The sequence below is a fragment of the Ceratotherium simum genome, chromosome 34 (genome assembly GCF_057802395.1).
Source record: "Ceratotherium simum simum isolate JZ-2026a chromosome 34, ASM5780239v1, whole genome shotgun sequence".
NCBI classification, from domain to species: Eukaryota; Metazoa; Chordata; class Mammalia; order Perissodactyla; family Rhinocerotidae; genus Ceratotherium; species Ceratotherium simum.
The window spans coordinates 21,260,820-21,283,868 of NC_141933.1; the positions used below are offsets into that span (position 1 = coordinate 21,260,820).

Consider the following 23,049-nt stretch of genomic DNA (forward strand, 5'->3'; position numbering starts at 1 on the left):
GGAGAGGCAGGTATGGTTGCTGGCTGTGGTGCTCACGTTTGGAACTTGGATCCTAGATGGTGTCATTTGAAGTGTCCTGAAATGCCTTGTAGAAAGTCCTGTTAATGAAAACAAAGCTGCCAATTGTAGAAAACCCTGTGTATTTCCACCCACATGGAGTTTCTAAAGAATACTGGGCCACTTTTAGGCCTCTAATTAATGGCCTGACATTTTGTAGTTAATTTTCCAGTTGCTGGGACAACTTTACTTATGCAAGTGATCCTAGATTTAGTATTTAAAGAATTTTTTTCTTTTAAAGAGTTCCCCTTGGGTTGGATCCTGTATGTTATGGAATGTATGTTGGTATTACGTAGATGATTTGACTCTTAGACTTCACCTGTGTGGGCAAAGTGACGTGGAGAGGGAATGCAGTTACTCAAATAAATGAGGTGATTGGACTCCATTTTAACAGTCCCTTCCAGGTCCAATTGTTTTCTGATTCACACCCCTGGAATGCTATTGGAAGGGAGGATTTGGGGTCAGAATTATTAGGTTGCAGATATAGCTCTAAGTTGTTGGTTCTGTTTTTTAATTCTCTCATTTAATTTATTTTTGCCAAATCTCATTTAATTTTTTTTTGCCACACAAATATACTTGATTTTCCTGAATACTTTTTACTTTGTTGTCTGGTAGCAGCTTTGAAATGTTTCTTAGAAATCTGCTCCCCATGGGCAGGCCCTGTGGCTTAGCGGTTAAGTGCGCACGCTCTGCTACTGGCGGCCCGGGTTCGGATCCCAGGCGTGCACTGACGCACCGCTTCTCTGGCCATGCTGAGGCCTCGTCCCACATACAGCAACTAGAGGGATGTGCAACTATGACATACAACTATCTACTGGGATTTTGGGGAAAAAACAAAAGGAGGGGGATTGGCAATAGGTGTTAGCTCAGAGCCGGTCTTCCTCAGCAAAAAGAGGAGGATTAGCATGGATGTTAGCTCAGGGCTGATCTTCCTCACAAAAAAAAAAAAAAAAAAGAAAGAAATCTGCTCCTCTTGGGAATTGTGCCGTCTTGGGTCTCTGGGGTTTTAGTTGGCTGTATTGTTTGGTGAGAGAAACCATAGTGAACCCCAAAGAGGATTCAATACTAATGACAACAGTACACTCCACCACTCTTTTCTTATTGGAGCCTCACAACAATCTGGTGGAGCAGATATTGTGATTCCTGTTTTGCAAAGGAGGAAACTAAGTCTCAGAGAGGTTAAGTAACTTGCCCCAAGTCATATAGCTAGAATGTGGAGTAAATGCTGGCATAAGATGATCAAAGTGCAAGGGGAACCTGTAAATCTGGCTTGTAGGTCCCACCGGATTGTGGCATACTCTCTAGGTGATTTTTATTAGATTTTTATTAGTAGACATCATTAGTAGTTGTTAAATATAATTATGTCCTAGAATTAAGTAGAGAAAATCTTTAAAGGTGGTTATTTTCCCATCTTTGTAGAGTGATCAGTCGTATTATGTGGGGCCGGGGGCTGGAAATGGGGTAGAATCTTGGCGTTTGTGTTGTGTACATATCCCAGTTGCATCCTTTGCTTCTACTTGCATAAGGCTTTTGGTGATTGAGAACTGGTTCTGGGGACTGTGTAATGGCATCACAAAGACTATTCTTGGCACCCTTTGTCTCAGTCTGGTTTAAGGGACAGATTGGGAAACTTGTTTCTTCCTCCTTTTTAAAAAGAGGAATGAAAAACACGCTTGACTGGCACTTCCTCCTCAGCGACAGGCCTGTCTGATTTCAGTTTGATTTAGCTCCTTTTGTTCTTTATAGGGAACCAAGTACAAATCTCTTCTCAGGTGGCTGTAAGGAGTCTATCAGGAGAGAAGTCCCATATCCTTTTAAAGGAACAGAGCAAATATTTTTCTTCAGACAAAAGAGGGACTGTGCAATTGTTTTAGTCCCTTTGACTTCTTGCCATCAGTTGGACTTTCTCTTGTTTGAACTTTTAGTGTGTTTAGGTCCCTGGGAATTGATAGACAAGCTCTTTAGTAATCCTGAGCTTTAGTGTAACTAGTTTTCTTGATAACTGGTATTTGTAGCAGCTCTTTCCTTTTCCTTCTGATTCCTGTAGGAACTTCAGGTTGCATCACAGTTTTCTGAATCATACGATGTTTCTGACCTATATTTTCTTCTTCCTCTTGAGTTACGAGATCAGAGGGTCAGATTTTTTTTTAGGAATTGGACTGCTGCTATTTTCACCACACGTTTTAAGATTATAAATGGTTGAAATATATTTCTTTGGAAGTACTTTTATGTTGCATTGTTAGGATGAGGGAGCCTCAAAACTCATTTCTTCTGAACATCTCTATATTAGGTAAAAGAATTATAGGCTCAAAAAAAATTACAGGGCCTGCCTGGTGGCATAGTGGTTAAGTTCACTGTGCTCCACTTCAGCAGCCCAGGGTTCACAGATTCGGATCTCAGGGGCAGACTTACACACCACTCATCAAGCCATGCTGTGGCAGCGTCCCACATACAAAATAGCGGAAGATGGGCACAGGTGCTAGCTCAGGGCCGATGTTCCTCAGCAAAAAGAGGAAGATTGGCAACACATGTTAGCTCAGGGCCACTCTTCCTCACACACACACAAAAAGAATAAAGTTGTTTAAAAAAAATTACAGACTCAGTAAAGGGTTAAGGTGAACTAATGGGAACTGTATTTCTGGCAGCTTCCTGGTTAGTAATTATTCAGCTGTGTGGTAGTTTCACTTCCAGACTTTTGGTCCTAAACCATGAGTTGTCACGGTCACCAAGGAGATTATTTCCTTCCAGTTAGTTCATCCTTAGTTTATTCAGGAGGTTGGCCTGCAGCATATTGACATTTTCAGTGTGTACATATTTATATCATGCACTAATGAGGCGTGAGAGCTGTACCTTAAGGATACAGGCTAGAGTTTGTTCATTTGTCACTGCTTAGGGAACTTTGTGCTGTGTGCGACTAGGAACTTGGAGTTGTGTCTTTCTGTAGAATCTTTCTGACTTTTTAACATATAAATATTCCAGGAAGAAAACTCCTTTCAGCCCATGCTATGAATATTTCTCCTGTCTGTATTTGGATACATCTAGTTGGGTACTTTTTAGATCACCACCTTTCGTGAAATGTAAAGAGCCAATTGTTATTTGACTTTTTAAAATAAGCATTTATTACTTTTTAAATGTAAAAAGTGAAAAGACCACTGCCTTTTCTAATTATTAAATTACCTATAATCCCACCACTGAAAGACAACCATGGTTAGTATTTTTTATATTTCTTTTTTTTTTTGGTGAAGAAGACTGGCCCTGAGCTAACATCCGTGTCCATCTTCCTCTACTTTATGTGGGACGCTGCCACAGCATGGCTCGACAAGCAGTGCGTTGGTGCGCGCCCGGGATCCGAACTGGCGAACCCTGGGCTGCCGCAGCGGAGCGCACGCACTTAAACCACTTGTGCCACCAGGCCGGCTCCATATATTTCTTTTGTGTCATTATTCTCCAAGATTTTTTTTGTGTGAGGAAGATTCACCCTGAGCTAATATCCCCTGGCAGTCTTCCTCTTTTTTTTTTTTTTTTGTTTGAGGAAGACTAGCCCTAAGCTAATATGTGTTCCAGTCTTCCTCTACTTTGTGTGTGGGATGCCGCCATGGCATGGCTGATGAGTGGAGTAGGTCCGTGCCCGGGATCTGAACCCCGGCCCCCGAAGCAGAGCACACGGAACCTTAACCACTTGACCTTGGGGCCAGCCCCCTCTCCAAGATTTTTTTAAACAAAATTGAGATCATACTGTATATATAATTTTGTATTCTGCTTTTTTCACATCATTAAATATTTTAAAAATAAATTTTGAGTAGGTAATACGTTTCAAAAATAAAAATGACATGAAATAAAAACACTGAAAAGTCTTGCTTCATCTTTGTCTCCATTCACCTTGTCCCTTCAGTCCCTAATAAGTGACTATTAATTTCTCCTCTTATTCAAGAGGTAGCATTAATATATATATTGTTCTGTACCTTGCTTTTTCCCCCTCTTAACAATATATCTTGGAGATCTCTTGTTATCAGTACCCAGAGACTCTTCCTTACTATAGATTAGTCATCCGGTCCCCTTCAGATGGACACTTGGGTTGTCCCCAGTTTTTGCTATTACAAACAGTAAGACAGAAGTTGTAATTAAAGGAAAAAAATTAAGCATTTACCCTGCTTCAGTTATTAAGGGAAAGTTTTTTCCAGAAGAATGCCAGCTAATAAATGTGGAAATAATGATGGAATTAGAAATTCAACACTTTTCAGCCCCCAAATGAGATAATTTAAGAAGGAATCATCAGTGACTGCTAAACTGTTAAGCAAAAGGTTGAGGACGAATAGGATATTCACATGGTGCCACATGTTAGCCAGAGATTGCTAATTGTAAAGGGGGAAATATACCTTTATGAAGAGAGCTCTGGCTGTTACAGACTCAACCAAGTGATCATATTTTGCCAAGTAATCACATAATTTACCAGGTCCCACTAAGGGGAACAGTCTGAGCACACGTGCCACCTGATGTGCTGCATCATGAAATACGTAGATAGCATGGCCTATGAAGCATCCCAGCCAGAAACACTTAGCCTAAATCTAATCAGTGTTTTAGACCCAGCCTTTTCTCACAGGAAATCGAAGGGATAGAGAGGCAAGCTAAATGGCACTGTGAAGAAACAATCAGACAAAACTAGGATGTAAGACATTCTACAAGTCAACTGTCCTGGTCTTTTTAAAAAGCTTGTGTTGTAAATAAATAAATAAAAACAAAACCAACCAAAACAAAACTTGGAGGCCATTTTAGAATAAAAGAGACTAAAGAGACATAACATCCACATTCATTGCTTAAGTCTTGATTGGATTCTGGATTTTTTTTTAAAAAGCCAACTATTAAAGACATTTTTTGGACAATTGGGGAAATTTGAGTGAGGACTGAATATTAGATGATAACTGGTGTGATAATGGAATTGTGGATATGAAGCCAAATGTCCTTATTTTATTCCTGGGAGATGCACAGTGAGGTATAAAGGGTTACAGTGTCTCCCCCCCCCACCAAAGCCCCAGTAGATAGTTGTATGTCATAGCTGCACATCCTTGCTGTATGTGGGACGCGGCCTCAGCATGGCCGGAGAAGCGGTGCGTCGGTGCACACCCGGGATCCCAACCCGGGCCGCCAGCAGCAGAGCACGCACACTTAACCACTAAGCTGTGGCGCCGGCCCTGAAGGGTTACAGTGTCTTGATGCCTATTGAAATGATTCAGAAAAAAAATTAAAAACAACCCATATATAGCCATATCTCTATCCATGGAGATAGATAAAGCAAATTCGACAAAATACTAACAATTCTTAAGTCTAAGTGGTAAATAGTGTGTATATATTCTACTGTTTTTTCAACTTTTCTGTATATTTGAAATTTTTCCTAATAGAGTTGAAGAAACAATGCTGCAAGGAATAATATATACATATGTATTCTTTGGAGACACCATTTTGTTGGGCCACATATTCCATTGTATAGAGAAACCACAATTCTTTAACTGTAGCATGTGTGTTTATTTTGCAGCTAGTTGATATTTTAGTAGAATTTTTATTTTGTGACGGTTTTATGCCCTTAAGGCTTGTGGTGGATGAGAAATAGGAAATGAAATGTTTTTCTTCTCTTTCCTCCTCTGTTCTCTACTTTGGAATGTTAGTGGAGAAGAGAAGAAGAGAGTGAGAAAGGCACCCCAAAGTAGTCCTCATGTACTTGCTTTTAGGTAGGAGATAGAATTGAAGCTGCTACATAAGAACCATACCTCAAATAATAGCCTTTATGTATTTATTTTTGCTGAGGAAGATTCGCCTGGAGTTAACATCTGTGCCAATCTTCCTGTTTTTGCTTGAAGAGGATTCTTGTGGAGCTGGCATCTCTGCCAGTCTTCCTCTGTTATGTGTGTGGGTCGCTGCCACAGTACGGCCACTGACGAGTGGTATAGGTCTGCGCCTGGGAACCGAACCAGGCCACCGAAGCAGAGCGCGCCAAACTTGACCACTAGGCCATGGGGCTGGCCCCAAGTAATAGCCTTTCAAAATCAGTTACCTGTCCTTTAGTTTGGTAGGCTGCCCAAGTGATGAGGGGTGCCAGCAACTAGGCAAGCAGCATGGCATGGAAGGGGGGAGGGCAGGTGTGGTGTTATGTTTTGTTTTGACAGATTTTTAGACCTTTTTATTAGTAGCAAAAGTTCTTCCTGCTGATAAAATAATAACAGAATAACTGCTTTAGAAATGGTCTGTTCAGGGGCCGGCCCCATGGCTTAGCGGTTAAGTCACGCACTCTGCTACTGGCAGCCCGGGTTCGGATCCCGGGCGCGCACCAGCACACCACTTTTCCGGCCATGCTGAGGCGGCATCCTACATACAGCAACTAGAAGGATGTGCAGCTATGACATACAACTATCTACTGGGGCTTTGGGGAGAAAAAGGGGAAAAAAAGGAGGAGGATTGGCAATAGATGTTAGCTCAGGGCCGGTCTTCCTCGCAAAAAAAAAAAGAAAATGGTCTGTTCAGATATGAGGCTGAGCTATGGAGGATATGAGAGGAATTTAAGGATGAAATATGTTTTGGAAGAAAAGTACTGGGAGAAGGCTCTTTGAGCTAGAATTGTATTTGCAGCGGGAAGCCTCTGTGATTGTTCTTTGACATTAATGTCCATACCTCAGGTTTCCATGAAGACAACTTACAAGGATCTGAATGGCCTCATTTTAGCTGCTTCAGCGTGCAGAGCTATTGCTTGCTTCTTCTCTTCCCGTGCCTGGTGTGACAGTGGCTACTGAGCACCATGAAGGTTGTTCCAGAGAAGAATGCTGTCCGGATACTCTGGGGGCGAGAACGGGGCACTCGAGCCTTTGGAGCTCAGCGGCTTCTGCAGGAGCTGGTGGAAGATAAAACTCGGTGGATGAAATGGGAGGGCAAGGTAAGAAAAATGGATATTTTTGACATAGGATTATGTAGAAGGGACAGTAGAATGGGGCCTTAGAATGGGTTAATGACATAGAGTTGGGGTGTAATTTATTTTGTGTAGGAGAGTTGATATATCTAACTTAGGGAGTTTTTCCTACAAATTTGGAAGAATTTATGGGCTAGAAATATCTTTTTCCTTTAGAGCTAGACATTTTTCCTAAGGGTCATTTAGATTTACCTCTCTCAACTTGTAGCTTGATCATTGTCTCCAGTTTTTAAGCTTACACTGTGAATACTAATCTAGAATGATTTGTGTGCTTTTGACATACAGTGAGCTATAGTTTATAAATAATGTATTTTAAAATTTTTTTTTTTTTTTTTGGTTTCCCAGAGGGTTGAACTGCCAGATAGTCCACGCTCTACCTTCTTACTGGCCTTCAGCCCAGACAGGTATGTAGTACTTATCTATAACTTAACCTAAGACTTGTGATAGCATTGCTTTCTGTATATTTGGCCTGGCTTGATCTTCTAAGTCAAATCCCTTCAAATACTTCTCTTTGAAGTATTGTATGAACAGAGCTTTGCCAGTGTATCAGAAAGGGAAAGAAAGTAGATGAGCAGTGCTAACCATAGAAATAATGGGAATAAGCAAAGAAAACTATGAACATCGAGAATCAAAACTTGGAAAGTTTCTCAATAATAATCCTTTGCCTGTGTGATAGAGGCCACCAATGGCGTGATAGTTTTCCCAGCTGGAAAAAATATTCTCTGAAGGATTATGTGTCATTTGGGGACAGTGTGGAGAAGCCAAAAGCTTTTAAAGATCAGAACATTTCTGTTGTTTCTAATGCCAAAGGTGTGGTTTTTTTCATGCTGGGATGGGGAATAGTATCAATTTTCTCTGTTGTCCAAAGCTGTTAAAGTTTGTTACCCTCCCACATGCTTTGCATTCACTTCCTACTCTTTGATTCCCTAGGACTCTCTTGGCCTCCACCCACGTGAACCATAATATCTATATTACGGAGGTGAAGACTGGCAAGTGTGTTCATTCTCTAATTGGACACCGCCGCACTCCATGGTGTGTCACTTTTCATCCCACCATCTCAGGCCTTATTGCTTCTGGCTGCCTAGATGGGGAGGTTAGGATTTGGGATTTACATGTAAGTATTTCCTTTTCTTTGGTATTCTAAATGCAGAGACTTGTTTACCATTGGGTTCTTAACTCTGGAGGAGAGACTAGCCAGGTTCTTAGGACTAGGTCTGAGTAAGTGGTAGTTGTTGCCCACTTAATTGATAGGAAGTCTCGCCCATAGTCCTCCCTTCTAAGATGGACACTCTAACTATTCTTCCATCCGCCCATTGTGACATAGTGCAGGAGGCTCTAAGATGTGTTCAGGATGGATTTCTGTTGTCGTAGAGCATGGATTGTACTGTACTCTGATTACGATCATCTATTGTTCCTTGTCCTGGTGACCAGCTAGTGGGTTGTTGTGCATCATGTCATGCACCAAGCTTGAGTTTTCACAGGCTTCAGAAACAGCCTGTGTGGATGCTCATTGCTTGTGGATTATAGATGACTTGGAGAACTGAGCTGACAGTAATATTTTTGTAATAAATTGGTGATACTGCCAGATCACTGATACTCTACATTGTTTTACAGAGGACATATTTAAAGTAGGCTTTTCAAGTAGTCATTTTACCTCAAATGGATGTTTCATGAAATTGACATCCTAGCCTGCTGGCAGCTTGTAAACTGAGACTGTTTGGGATTGGTTCATTTGTAGGGTGGCAGTGAAAGCTGGTTCACAGATAGCAACATTGCCATTGCCTCTCTGGCTTTCCACCCTACGGCTCAGCTCTTGCTGATTGCCACTGCCAACGAGATCCACTTCTGGGATTGGAGTCGACGGGAGCCCTTTGCTGTGGTGAAGACAGCTAGCGAGATGGAACGGGTCCGGTGAGTGCTCTGCCCACCAGCGATGTCTGGCATAGAACTAACATGGTAGACAACATTTACACTTGCTGTCACCTCTGGAGACAGATTGTTATCCCTGCTCAGAGCAGGTTGTTATTCCTACGGCTCCTGCTACTTTTTAAGCAGCTGGCCAATCAGCTAAGAGGCAGTTCATTTTGTTCATTTTAGCTGTTACTTATTGGCCTCCCCTTCTGGTCTCTGTAGACCAGGGTCGTTAGAATCTTTTTTGGGTTCAAAGCTATCTCGGTTTGAGATAGAACCCTTTTTTGGGGAAACCTGAAGGTGGGTAGCTTGGTGGGTAATTGCTCATCCCTGAACGTCTGTGTTTATTAAGCGGAAAGATGGAGATGTAAGTGTGTATGAAATCTGCTAATTGATATTTAGCCCTCAAGGTGAAACACACATTGCCTGAATTAAAGTTGATGTGTTGTTTTTCTTTGTCCTCTTGGTGTTGCAATTGGATACAGGCTAATTTTCTAGTCTCAGCTATGGCACTTGATGCTAAGATTGTTTGTTGTCACCAGAATTCATGCTCCTTGCCAGTGTAGCTGCATTGTGAGGGCAGCACTGAACCTGTGGCAGAGGATGGGAGTGTTCTGTGCTTTACTGTTATGATGAGCTCTTAGATATGAGCAAATGTGTGCCTGATGTAGATGTTTCCTGGGATGGAAGCCTAGATGTTTCTTCAAATTATTTTTGTGATAAATATTGCCTTATTCTGGCAAGTGTGAGGTGGTAACAAGAAGTATTGAGCCTTACTATTTTAATCTGTTTGAAAGTTTTGAAAGTCTCTAGCATGCAGTAGATACATTGATAAACCCACAGTTATCAGTAATGATTGTTATAAATTTGAACATGTTTCCTCTTCTCGGTTAACATAATCTCTCTATGTGTGTGTCTGTCTCTTTTTTCTTCTATGTTTTCAGTCTAGTGAGATTTGATCCTCTTGGACACTACTTACTCACAGCAATTGTTAACCCCTCTAATCAGCAGGTAAGTTAGTCAGCAGTTCCAACTCCATCTAAACTGTGGGTTGTTTTTTGAACTAGTGCTCTAATTCTGATTATATTGGACTTTCATTTTCAGTGCCCAAGTGTTTCTTTCCAGTCAAGATTCAAAACTAGCTTCAGACTGTGTGTTCAGAGTTACAGCCATAATCTTGACAGGGGCATCAATTTCGAAACCCCCGAATGATTGCCTCATTAGAAGTAACCAGGCGGTGCTGGATAGCTTGTCATTCATGTGCCTCTGGCTGGTTGACGTTTTGCTTCCCCTCACTGCTTCCATGTCGTGGAGATGCCTTTTCTAAGAGAAATGGTTTGCCAGCTGTACTCATTTGGAAATGTTGCTAATTGGAAGTGAATATCATGATCATTCTGAATCTGAAGTCAGTTGGTTCTCAGTGCTTCAGGGCTAGAGTTGTTGCCTATCTATGAAGGTGGTTTTCCTTGGATAATTATCAGTAGCTTTTCTTGATTTACCTGGAGGTTCTACCTAACTGCCTTGCTCTACCCCCACCCCACCTTGGTCCACGTTGCAGGGTGATGATGAACCAGAGATCCCCATAGATGGAACAGAATTATCCCACTACCGTCAGCGTGCCCTCCTGCAATCACAGCCTGTTCGCCGGACGCCTCTCCTCCACAATTTCCTGCACATGCTGTCCTCCCGCTCCTCTGGCATCCAGGTGGGAGAGCAAAGCACAGTGCAAGATTCTGCTACCCCCTCACCCCCACCGCCTCCCCCTCAGCCCTCCACGGAGCGCCCCAGGACTTCCGCTTACATCCGGCTCCGACAGCGGGTCAGTTACCCCACAGCTGAGTGCTGCCAACACCTTGGGATCCTGTGCCTTTGCAGCCGCTGCTCTGGCACTCGAGTTCCTTCCCTCTTGCCACACCAGGACAGTGTTCCCCCTGCTTCTGCCAGGGCTACTACTCCTTCCTTTTCTTTTGTACAGACCGAGCCCTTCCATCCCCCGGAGCAGGCCTCGTCAACGCAGCAGGACCAGGGCCTCCTGAACCGGCCGTCTGCCTTCAGTACAGTCCAGAGCAGCACTGCCGGCAACACGCTCCGCAACCTCAGTCTGGGTCCCACCCGTCGCTCTTTGGGAGGCCCTTTGTCTAGCCACCCTTCTAGGTATCATCGAGAAATAGCTCCCGGGCTGACAGGATCTGAGTGGACCCGGACAGTGCTCAGTCTGAACTCCCGCTCTGAGGCGGAATCCATGCCCCCGCCCAGGACCAGTGCCTCTTCGGTGAGTTTGCTGTCTGTGCTGAGACAGCAGGAAGGTGGCTCTCAAGCATCTGTGTACACTTCAGCCACAGAAGGGAGGGGGTTTCCAGCTTCAGGGTTGGCAGCTGAGTCAGATGGAGGGAATGGTTCCAGCCAAAACAACTCAGGCAGCATTCGCCATGAGCTTCAATGTGACCTGAGACGCTTCTTTTTGGAGTATGACCGGCTTCAGGAGCTGGACCAGAGCCTGAGTGGGGAAGCCCCCCAGAGCCAACAGGCCCAGGAAATGCTCAACAATAACATTGAATCTGAGAGGCCAGGCCCCTCCCACCAGCCTACCCCACACAGCAGTGAGAACAACTCCAACCTGTCCCGTGGCCACCTGAATCGCTGCCGTGCTTGCCACAATCTCCTGACCTTCAACAACGATACGCTGCGCTGGGAAAGAACCACACCTAACTACTCCTCTGGCGAGGCCAGCTCCTCCTGGCAGGTCCCCAGTACCTTTGAGGGCATGTCGTCAAGTGGCAGCCAGTTGCCCCCTCTCGAGCGGACTGAGGGCCAAACGCCCAGCTCCAGCAGGCTGGAGTTGAGCAGCTCTGCTAGTCCGCAGGAGGAGAGGACTGTGGGGGTGGCCTTCAACCAGGAGACAGGCCACTGGGAAAGAATTTACACCCAGTCCAGCAGATCTGGAACTGTATCACAGGAGGCCTTACACCAGGATATGCCTGAGGAAAGCTCTGAGGAAGATTCACTTAGGAGGTGAGCAGGGCTTTCCTGTCTTCTGCATCCTTTACTTTTCTCCTTATGTCTCTTCCTTCAGTCATGTAGATGCTGTGGCTGGATCTGGAGTGTTTGAGACCCACGCATCTGGTTCTGATCTCCCTAGCTTCTATTGCATCTTCTTGGAAAATCTGGCTCTGGTGGCAGAGAGAGGATAGGGCCTAGCAGTATGAGTCAGTTGGCTCTGCTAGCTCCTTTTCTGGCTAAGCTCATGTGACTTTTAGCCTTAAAGGAGAGTGTAGATTAGGTTAGAGAGGCATGAGGATGTGGAACCATTGACTTCCTCTGTTCTGCTTTTTGACCTTCTTGAAGGATTGTATCTGCAGAACTAGTTATGGTGAAACAGGAAAATGTCCCACAGTGCCTAGGAATAAGTAGTAAGAGAGAGTCCTGCTTCGGTAAGATTAGTGTATTGGCTCTTCTTCAATTGTGTTGCTTTGGACAACGTGTTTACCTGTTAAACCTTATTTTTTGGAACATTGCAGCTTGACAAAGGGGAAAATACATATACATGTCAAGGAAAGTCCATATTTTCTTAGAGATACGTATTTTTTGGACAGCCGGGTATTTGCTTAGTTAGGATTCTTTGAGTAGATCTTCCAGATGGACATTCACCTCAGGGTTTGGAAGAAGAATAATTCGTAGAAGGAAGGCCTGTCCATACTTGGATTGGCATCCCGGGCAACTCTTTTGTGGAAGAAACTGAGTGGGTGTAGTTGATCGGCCACCACATGTTCTGTGTATGGCTATGTGTGCATCTATCTTGATTTATTAGGGACTTCTTTCTGTAATTCTGTAAAGGTCAAATGTAGCGTAATCACCAACTCCCAGAATATGCCTGTTGGATCCAAACGGCGTATTGCTCTGCATTACATCCTTTGGTGAAGCAACTGAAATTTCTCTGACATAAGCTTCTAACAAGGGTGGGGAATATAGATTGTGCACATAATGTACTTGTTATTTTGGGAGAATGCTTTAGAGAGTTACCCAGTTAATAAGTATTTGTTGAACGGTTACAATTTTTCCAGCACTGTGCTAGGCACTGTGGGGAATACAAAAGAAGTGTAATACCTGGTCTTTGCCCACTGGGAATATACAGTGTTATTGTAGAGGCAAGTCTTCGTCACATGCAATTACATAAAAAATGTACATGACCCAGATGCTTCGTTGTATGGTACTGAGATTAAATGTAGTGTAATTTCAGAGAAAAGGAAGTATCATCAAAGAAGGCTTTACGAAATCAGGTCTTAAACGATGGGTAGGATTTAGAGAGGGAAAGACCTTTTTATTTTAGGGGAACAGCACATACTAAGGGAGGAAAAGGCATGGTGTATGTAAGACAGTCGGCGGTTACTAAGGTCAGTTGCTAAGGGGAACAGAGGGAGACTTGGTTGGATGTGAAAGATAGACAAAGTAATAGAATTTGTTACTGTGCCCATACGATTGAGATCAGTTCTGGATTAACATCTCCTAAATTCCTGGCTTTAGAATATTTTGCCTTGCATAATAGCCCACATCAGGAACCTGGGACTCTGTTCTTCCTCTTTGTCAAGAGAGGTGAGAAGGCAGCAAGCACAATGCCTGACATATGGTAGGCATTCAAGAAGTTTATTAAAGGTAGCCATAGAAGGACTGTCTTCAATTACTGCTCTAAAAAGCCTACCAGTGCCTTTTTCCATGGTACCAGTGGGCTTCTGGTCAGCTGTTGTCCATCCTGTTCTAGCAGTACCTCTTCATGTGTTGTCCTGAGAAATACCTGAGTGGTTTAAAGTAAACTCTACTGTTTGTTGATGTTAGAGATACCAATTACAAGGGCCTGCCTGTGTGTTAGGGACTCTGTTCTTGCTTTGCATCAGTTATTTCTAATTTCCACAGTGGCTCTGTACAAGGCAGGTATTAAATTTCCCATCTTAGAGCTGAGGAAAGTGAGGCTCAGAGAAGTCGAGTTTCTTGTTAAAGGTCCTGTAGTAGGTCGCTGAGTGGGGATTTGAACTCTGGTCTGTGTGACTGAAGATTTTTCCAAGCTGCCTTCCTTGGTGTATTCCTTAATGTGATAACCTCATTTTTAGGTGAATCAATTTTTATTTATTTTTCTTTTCTTTTAACGTTTTATTAATGGAAATCTTCAAACATATAAAAATGAGAAGTATAATAAATGAACTCCCATATACCTATCACCTGACTTCAAAAATTATCAACACTTGGCCAGCCTTCTTTCATCTATGTCTATATCCCCTATCCACTCCTCCCACCCAGACATCATATAATTTCACCTGAAAATACTCCAGTGTGTTTCTCTAGAGCAATGCTGTCCAATAAAACTTTCTACAGTGATGGAAATGTTCTATATCTGTGCTATCCAATATGGTAGCCACTAGCCACAGGTGGCTGTTGAGCATTGAAATGCAGCTAGTGTGATCTGAGGAGCTACATTTAAATTTTTAGATTTTATGGGTCCAGCCCGGTGGCATAGTGGTTAAGTTCTCACATTCTGCTTCAGTGGCCTGGGGTTTGTAGGCCCAGATCCCAGGCGCAAACCTACGCACTGCTCGTCAAGCCATGCTGTGGCAAGCGTCTCACGTATAAAATAGAGGAAGATGGGCATAGATGTTAGCTCAGGGCCAGTCTTCCTCAGGAAAAAGAGGAGGATTGGCAACAGATGTTAGCTCAGGGCTAATCTTCTCACATACTCACAAAATTTAGATTTTAATTAAATGTAAATAGCCACATGTGACTAAAATATTAATAATCCCTTTTTGATAAAGTAGGCCATTTAAAACCCAGAAACTATTAAGGATCTACCAAAAACTTTTGTAGACAAAAAGTAGCATGTGTTTGTGGTTTAAATAAAAAAAATTCAAGATTTTAGAAATGTATGTTGTAGAAAATGAAGTCCGTTGTCATCTTGCTCTAAACAGTTTTATATATGTTTTTTCTTTTAAAATATACAAATGCATGGTTCTCACTGTAAAATAGTATATTAATACAGTAGTTACATTATTTTTGGAGTCATTTTTAGATGAGCTAGGTTGAGGTGTACCAGGAGGGCTGACAGCCTACTCAGAAATGAGGTATATTGTAAAATATTGTAAGTGCACACTCTTTATTGATGATCTACCACTTCCCTGTAAATTGGGTGGCTGTATTCTGGTGTAAATCACTAATACAAACAGGTGCTAATCAGCATCTTCTGCTGCCTTCTAAAGGGGCCAATGTTCTCTAGCTGATGAGCTGGCCCTTGCTTGAATTTCCCCAGCAGGTGTCACTGTTGGGCTGTTGCTGCCACTAGGCTAGGATGGCAGGGAAGACAGAGTGTCCTTAGTGTATGTGTACGTCTGCTGGAAGGGAGGGGGGTTATTCTTTGGTCTTGTATGGGAGATAGACTAAGGAGGCATGTTTTGATCCTTGGTGCTGCTGATATAATTTTAGTGTGTGCAGATAGTAGTGAGAATGTTAAGCAGAGGTGTGTATTTCAGTACAGCTCTGTGTTGTCCGGAGCGGTAATGACCAGTTCACAGTTTGTCTCCTTTTGCCTGTAGGCACTGAAGCCTGAGCTGTCTGTGTAGCCTGACTCCAGCTTACAACTTATAACATCGATGGCAGGCCTTTAGCTTTACCACGAGAAACTTCTTTTGGGGTCTGCTAGCCCAGGATCTAGCAGGAGAAGATCAGGGTATTGTGGCTCCTTGCAGCAGCAGTCCCCGTGGCCTTGAAAAGCTGGTATTAGGAAAAAGAGAAAATTATTTAAATTGCATCTTAAAACTAGAGAAAAACCTAGAGTTTATTTAGTCCAGCCTCTTTTTTTTAAGAGTTGAGAAAACTTAGATGCAGAGAGAAGTGACTTTTTAAGAGGTACTTGTAGCAAAGGCAGGATTCGAGTCCCTCGGTCTTAAAGAGGGCACTCTTTCCTCCCCATTTGAAATAAGTGTTTTCACACGTCAGTTTTCTCCATCAAAACCTCTGTTGCTCCTGTAGATCATTGTCTAAGGCAGCTGTTCAGTCAGCTCTCTGTGAGAAACTGAAGGTCTGATAGATCATTTGTAATTATTGTTTCTGGGTAGAAATGTAATCAACACAATGTTGCTAGCAATACAGGAGAAACACTGTTTTATTTTCATTTTATTTTATTTTTATTGCAGTAACATTGGTTTATAACATTGTATAAATTTCAGGTGTACATCATTATACTTCTATTTCTGCATAGATTACATCGTGTTTTCATGTTGAGAAACTGTTTTAGTCGCTTGCCTGTAGAACTGCATTGATTAGTCCTTTTAAAGTGATCCCAGTTAGAAAAGTTTACTGTTAAAATCTCAATAATGGGGAGATCAAAATTGGGCTAAATCTTCCCCAACTAAATTGTTTCTACATTCCTTCTCCAGATAGGTAACGAGGCCTTGTCCCTGAAGTATCTAGTCAGATTGAGTGTGTTCTGAGAACTGATGTCTTTTTTTTTTAATAATTTATTTTTTCCCCCAAAGCCCCAGTAGATAGTTGTATGTCATAGCTGCACATCCTTCTAGTTGCTGTATGTGGGACACGGCCTCAGCATGGTGGAGAAGCGGTGCGTCGGTGCGCGCCCTGGATCCGAACCCTGGCCGCCAGCAGCGGAGCGCGCACTTAACCGCTAAGCCACGGGGCCGGCCCAGAACTGATGTCTTTTGATCTGTATTTCTCCCTTATGAAATATGAAGATTGGGGAAAACATTGATGGTGATAGCATAAAATTTGGCTCAGAACATCGAAGGTTAGAATTGGAAGCCCTCATTAGATTTCTAAGTTTTTCTGGACTTTTTGAAGTAATTGCTTTGGAGTTTGGAGCAATCTGAAGCCTCTTGAGGCTTTGTGGGCCAGAGGCTTCGTGGGCCAACTTGTTTGATGCCTCAGCTCTGGTCACATGGGGATTCTCTAGGGAGCCCTCAGCAGAAACATCATTGATGAAGGGAAATAAATGGATATGTCTACAGGACTAGTCATAGGTCCATAAGTGGGAGAAAGCAACCTGGAAATTAGGAAAGTACCGGTCTTCCCAGCTTGCTTATAATATAGAGAGGGGTCCATCTTTAGTAGTTTTTCTGTGCTACTGACCTAACTGGGCCTAAAGGGTTTAGGTATCTAAAATTGCTCCTGTTTGCTTTGGATGGGGAGTGTATTCAATTTATTATTCAAAACCTAACACAGCAATCACCTTTTCCTTTGGGAAGCCTTCCCTGACTGCCCCAAATAATCGCTTTCTCTTCTTTGCTGCTTGTGTACTAGATATAGATACTTCCTTGTAATATTGCACCCATGGCAGAAAAGAATTTGTTTCCCTTCTGTCAGTGAGCTCCCTGAAGGCAGGGATTGTGTCTATATCCCTACTCTACCTAGAACACTGCCTGGCACATAGTAGGTGCTCAATAAACGTTAGTTGAACAAATGGAATTGAAATTACATCCTCTGTGATTCAGTATGCAGTGTATATCCTTTTTGGCTTTCTTTGTAAAAAAAAAAAAAAAAGACCCATTATTATATTACATCCTTTAGTCTTCTAGAGAGTCATTGGCTCAATAAGTACTTGTTGAACAAACGAAGTAGCATTACCTAGAGTTGTATGTGGAAGACACCTTCCATGACTTGAGCTCGGGCGACCTGCAAGTTGTTCCTTTAATATCTCACTGTTGTGCCATGTTTCTAACTTGGGTGTTGGTTGTCCTGCAGCCTGTGGTAAGTCTTATGCGCCTGACCAGCTGTCCTTCATATTGTCTCCCGCTGACGACTCAGGACCTGCACAGTCCTTGAATGCGCTGGCGTCATATGCAGCTTACTCTTGAGATCATTTTGTTGGTCTTTGGCTTGGCATATCAGTAATATTAATATCTCTGCCAGTCAGTGCTGCTTTTGTTTTTTTCTCTTTAAAGACTCTTCGCAGTCTCAATGATAGAATACTTGGTCTTGATAAAGTCCAAATTAGATGTGAATGAGCCAAATTAAATTTGAAGGTTCTGCTTCCCGTTGGTGCTTTATGTTTCTTTTAGTTTCTGTGGAAGGCTTTCACTGAATTTGCTTAGAAGTAGGATGTTTTGGGCTTGAGGAAGTGGTTGCTCTCACCTTTTTTCGTTTTGGGGTCTGAGCATTATTAGAATGAATCTTTTTTAGTTTTGAGATGATTTTAGGTTCTTTTTTGGGGGGTGGAGCAGATTCCTTATATTAAGAGAGAGTTTTGCTTTACCTCTAATTATGCTCCTAAAAAATTGGTAGAATTATTGTCTTTGGTATTCAGGTTACGATAAACCCTTCCTAAATTTTGAGTTCTCAGAAGTTCGGCATTTGAGGACAAAGAATGGGGAAGAATCCTCAACCAAGAGAATTTAGTTTGTGGTATGGGCAAATCATGACTTGTTCCTTCTAAGAAAAGAAAGAACCAGGTATTGAGAAATCAAAAAGGAGACAAAGCTGATGGTGGAATTAAGCAGCTTAGTTTTAAGAGAGGTAAGGGAAGCTGGGGGAAGGTAAACCCAGGCCTTAGAGGAGGGAGCTGAGGAATACGTACAAGCGCTGCCCACGCGTGAGAATGGCACTTATAACCCTGGGAATTGGGCTGGTGAAATAATTACTCTGATGGAGCAATTCATTCATTCATTCATTCAACAGATATTTACTAAGCACCTACTGTATACCAGATGCTATTTAAGCACCAGCAATAAGTCTCTCATTCTAATGGGAGAAAGACAATAAACAAATCAATAAAATAGCTAGTTTGCCAGGTGTTGATAAGTTCTTGGGGGAAAAAAAGAAAAAAAAATTGTAGGGGTTGCTGTGGTGGAAGTTTGCAGTGTTAAATAGGGTGTCATCAGAGGAAGCTGATAAGGTGACATTGGAGCAGAGACCTCAAGGAAGTAAGGGAGTAAACTCTGTAGACATTGGGGGCAAGGGCACTCTAGACAAAGAGAAGGGCAAATGCAAAATCCCTGAGCCGCCTGGCTGGAGCACAGCAAAGGATGAAGTGATAGAAGATGAAGTGAGAGAGGTAATGGGGACCAGCTTATGCAGGGCCTTCTAAGCCATTTAAGGGATTTTACCTCTTACTCTGAGTGATTTGGGAAGCCATCAGTAGTGGAGTAGCATGATCTTATATTTTAAAAGGATCGCTGTGGCTGCAGACAGAGAATAGACTGAAGAGGCTTTGCTAAATAGGGTAAATTAAAGTTAGGCCATCACCACACACTTTTAGATTAATGTGTGTCTTGAGACTGTGGTGAAAACCAGAAGGCGAGAGTCAAGATTGTGTCAGAATTAGAAATGCCTTAAATGTTTGGATGAAGAAATTGCTAAAGAAATAAAGACATAAAGTCTCTTAGCAGGCATATGATCTGCAACAAAGCCCTGCCAATAACATCCCCCACCCCTACAAACCATGATGGCATATTATTGAAACTGTGAGGAAGGGAGAGCCTGAAAAATTTATAGGTAGCAAAGGGATCATAAATGGAAATTTTGAGGTGCCCACTTTTTCCGCTTACAAAACTAATACGAATTCATTTATAAAAATTCAAGCATAGAAATGTGTGATGCAGAAAGTGAATGTCCTCTGCAGCGCTAACCACTGTTAACAATTTGTGTGTTAACTCCAGAATTTTTTTCTATGCAAATGAAAACACATTTTTTCTTTATTTGTAAAAATGGAATCATACTAAATCTGCTGTTCCACCATTTACATATTTTGCTTAATATATCATGGACATTTTTCCATGTTGATATATATAGATCTGCTGCCTTCTTTTTAACAGTGGCATAGTATTCCAACAATTGGACGCACCATAGTTAATTTAACCAGTCCCCTGTTGATGGAATCTGGATTGTTTCTTTTTTTGCTTTCAGAAACAGTGCTGCAGCATCTTGTGTACTTGTGCAGGTGTTTCTAGTGGAGGATGAATTTTTAGAAGTACAGTTGCTGGGGCCGAAAAGTATGAACATTGTTCATGATAAATGAAAATTAATTGTGTAGTGTTCATTATTGCTAATTTAAGATGTGTAAAATGATATTTTCTGTTTCCTAATTTATTTTAGTGAACATAATTTCATAGATGTTCATAATTTTTTAGATTGGGATGCCTAATACTGTTTTCTTTTTCTCCCATAAGGTCTTAATTTCTCAGTAGTAAATTCTGCTACCCCTGGGTTTTTCAGGAACCTGCTCCTCAAGGTTGAGAAGGAGTTCTGTTTTATTAATTTTAAATATCTGCCACCTGGAGGTGTTCGTGTACTTTTCTTCTCCCAACAGCCTTGTATGAGGGGGACATAACCTTGGTTCCATCTTTGACAATCGCTTACTAGCTTTGGGCCACATAGTCTTCGGGGTCTTGTTAAATGATTGGGAAAATCCAGGCATCTCTTGCCCCATCATAAGGCAGTAACATTTAGATTTTTGAGTTATTTGTCTTCAGGGATAGCTAGAAAACCCATTTCTCTCTCTCTTTGGCAATATGAGGGTGAGGATAGGGTAGAAGAGAGATACCATTGCTGTTAATCTTTTTTCACCTCATTGCTCACCTGTCCAACTAGGTCATTCTTGAGCCTCTTTTAAATTCTGACTGTGATCCCTGGCTATATTCTCTATATCAGGGATTGGCAAACTTTTTCTGTGAAGGGCAAGACAATATTTTAGGCTTTGTAGGCTGTACAGTCTCTGTTGCAACAACTGAACTTTGCTGTTGAAGCACGAAAGCAGCTGTAGACAGTATGTAAGTGACCGAGGATGGCTGTGTTCCAATAAAACTTTTATGGACACAATGAGATTTGCACATAATTTTCACATGTCGTGAAATAGTCTTGTTTTGATGTTTTTCAGCTATTTAAAAATATAAAAACCATTCTTAGCTCCTGGGCTGTACAAAAACAGGCAGCAGGCCAGATTTGGCCAACAGGCCGTGGTTTGCCAATCCTTGCTTTAAAATGTGAACTTGATTTGGAAGAGTCAGGTGCTGTGGTAATAGAAGGTGTTATGATAATGAGGGCCGGGAAGAGGTAGGTGGGGGCTCCTGCACTTGTTCTCTCTCTCTGTACTTGGGACTAAATCTCCTGTGTATTGGCTCCTGTAAGATTCTTTGACAGTTAAGAGCCGGTATAAGTGCATAGTTTCTTGTTTCCTCTGCTGCCTGCCCTGAAGCAAGGTTTTCCAGCCTCACTCTGTATCTGTCTTGGGAATTGTTTGTAGTGAGGAGGCTTGCCCGGGTGTTGGCGACAGTGTGAGCCTCCAGGCAGTATGCTTGACAGACAGCCCTTCCCCCACTGCAGGTCAAATTAGCACCTGTTAGGCTGATCTAAATTATCCCCCATCATCTCTCCTCTGGGGCTGAATGGCTGTGTGCTTTGTGTACACACTGAGAACTTGAAAAGATGTAATCGCTTCTGTCAGCTCCGAGTGTTGGAGTGCTACAGGGACTACAAGGGGACCTATATGTGTGCTGCAGATACACTGGAGCAATTTCCCATGTACTCATTCTTCCCCCTTCAGATCCCCTCCTCTGCTCTATCTGTTCAGAGCAGTGCTCTGAAGGGTGCGTTGGAGGTTTTACTGACAATAACACCAGGTGTATTGGGTTCTGTTTGCATAATATATTTTGCTTATTGTAGTCGGTCCCAGCCCTTTAGAGCTATGCGGGTAGCTTCTCCTCCTCCTCTTGGATTTCTTATATATTTATGGGGAGGGGGAGCATCCAGTACATCTTACTTCTTCTTAAGATGACTCCTGACAGTGTGTTCACATGAGCAAATTTGGCTTAAATGGGTGGGCCTGTTACATTAACCCAGAGATTGCAAAATAACCTTCAGGTATGTTTGTTTGGCCCTTACAGTGTTTCTTAAAATTTCATTTTTTTCCACATAAATTCAGATTTCTGCATTCTATTGAAAAAAATGAGAAGTTCTGGCCTGCTTTCCCACATAACAATCAGCAGATGAGTAGTTTTTGCCCCTTTAGTCAAGGCGTGGACTTTGTTCCTGCTTTAGTTTGTACTGGGCTGACTTCACCCATTTATGTTTCCTACTTACTTCCAATTTTGTGTTGCTTACCGTTGTGTTAGCTCATGCGAAATGTGTTGATGGCTATGTGTAGGCAAGTACGTATTTCCTAAGTGCCCTACCACTCGCCTCCACCAGGGGGAGGCACTGGACATTGCAGTACCCTCTCCTCTACTCCACCCATCCTGCGGAATTCACCCACAAGGGGCTCCCCTGCTGGCTGTAGGCTGACATGCTGACAGCCCCCTCGCCTGAGAAGCTGCCTGACTTTTTCATAGCAACAATTAATAAACTCCTCCTCCGTTTTCCAAAGAGGGAAAGTGGGGGTGCCAGGCTTATTTGCTGGATGGGGCACACTTGAGTGAGCAGATATCTATGTCAGGTTATGCAGTATGAAAGCAACCTTCCTTTGATGATGGACTAGGTAAAATCTTGGAGAAGAATGTCTGCACCTCTCCCTGTGAGCAGAGCGCCTTGGACAGAGGGGTGAGTTCCAGTGAAAATGGCACTTGATTTGGGTGTCACCTGCCAGAAAATTAGAATCAAGTTAGAGCTGGAGTAGAAAATAGTGATAATAAAGGAATCAAAGGCTGAAAGTAGGACTTGTCATAGAGAATTGCAGCTTCTTAAAATGTGCACTTTCCCTTTGCTGCATCAGAGGGTATGAGTGTGAATCGTTTTGCCTCTTTTACTTTTTTCCTCCTCTACACGTGTTCACATAAGGTTCTCAGATTTCCTCTATCTCCCTGCTGTCTCCTTGGATTATTTCACCTCAGCAAGGTGGCTTTTATCCTTTCCTTTCTTTGTTCTGATGGCAAATGTACTCCCCCTCCCTCTTTTTTTAATCTTTTTTCTTATTGTGATAAAAAACACATAACACAAATTTACCCTCTTAACAATTTTTAAATGTCCAATATTGTTAAGTGTATGCACATAGTTATACAACAGATCTCAGGAACTTTTTCTTCTTGCTTGAGTTAAATGCTATACTCAATTCTCCGTTTCTCCCTCCCCCCCACCCCTGGCAGCCACCATTCTGTTTTCTTTTTCTATGAGTTTGATTACTTTAGTTACCTCATATAAGTGGAATCATG

At 42.4% G+C, this 23,049-nt stretch overlaps 1 protein-coding gene across 11 annotated transcripts in view; it reads left to right on the forward strand.

The window, feature by feature from the left end:
- AMBRA1 (autophagy and beclin 1 regulator 1) overlaps window positions 1-23,049 on the forward strand; it is a 170,832-nt gene that overhangs the window by 22,605 nt on the left and 125,178 nt on the right. For 7 of the 11 annotated variants that reach the window (XM_087423038.1, XM_087423039.1, XM_014792520.2 and 4 more), the window contains exons 2-7: window positions 6,723-6,976; window positions 7,355-7,413; window positions 7,940-8,123; window positions 8,748-8,920; window positions 9,865-9,931; window positions 10,479-11,932. In XM_087423038.1, the coding sequence (XP_087279164.1) occupies window positions 6,842-6,976; window positions 7,355-7,413; window positions 7,940-8,123; window positions 8,748-8,920; window positions 9,865-9,931; window positions 10,479-11,932 (2,072 nt within the window). In that variant the 5' untranslated portion in view covers window positions 6,723-6,841. The remainder of the gene's footprint in view (window positions 1-6,722; window positions 6,977-7,354; window positions 7,414-7,939; window positions 8,124-8,747; window positions 8,921-9,864; window positions 9,932-10,478; window positions 11,933-23,049) is intronic. The other 4 variants (XM_087423040.1, XM_004436913.3, XM_014792526.2 and 1 more) reach the window with 2 other exon arrangements.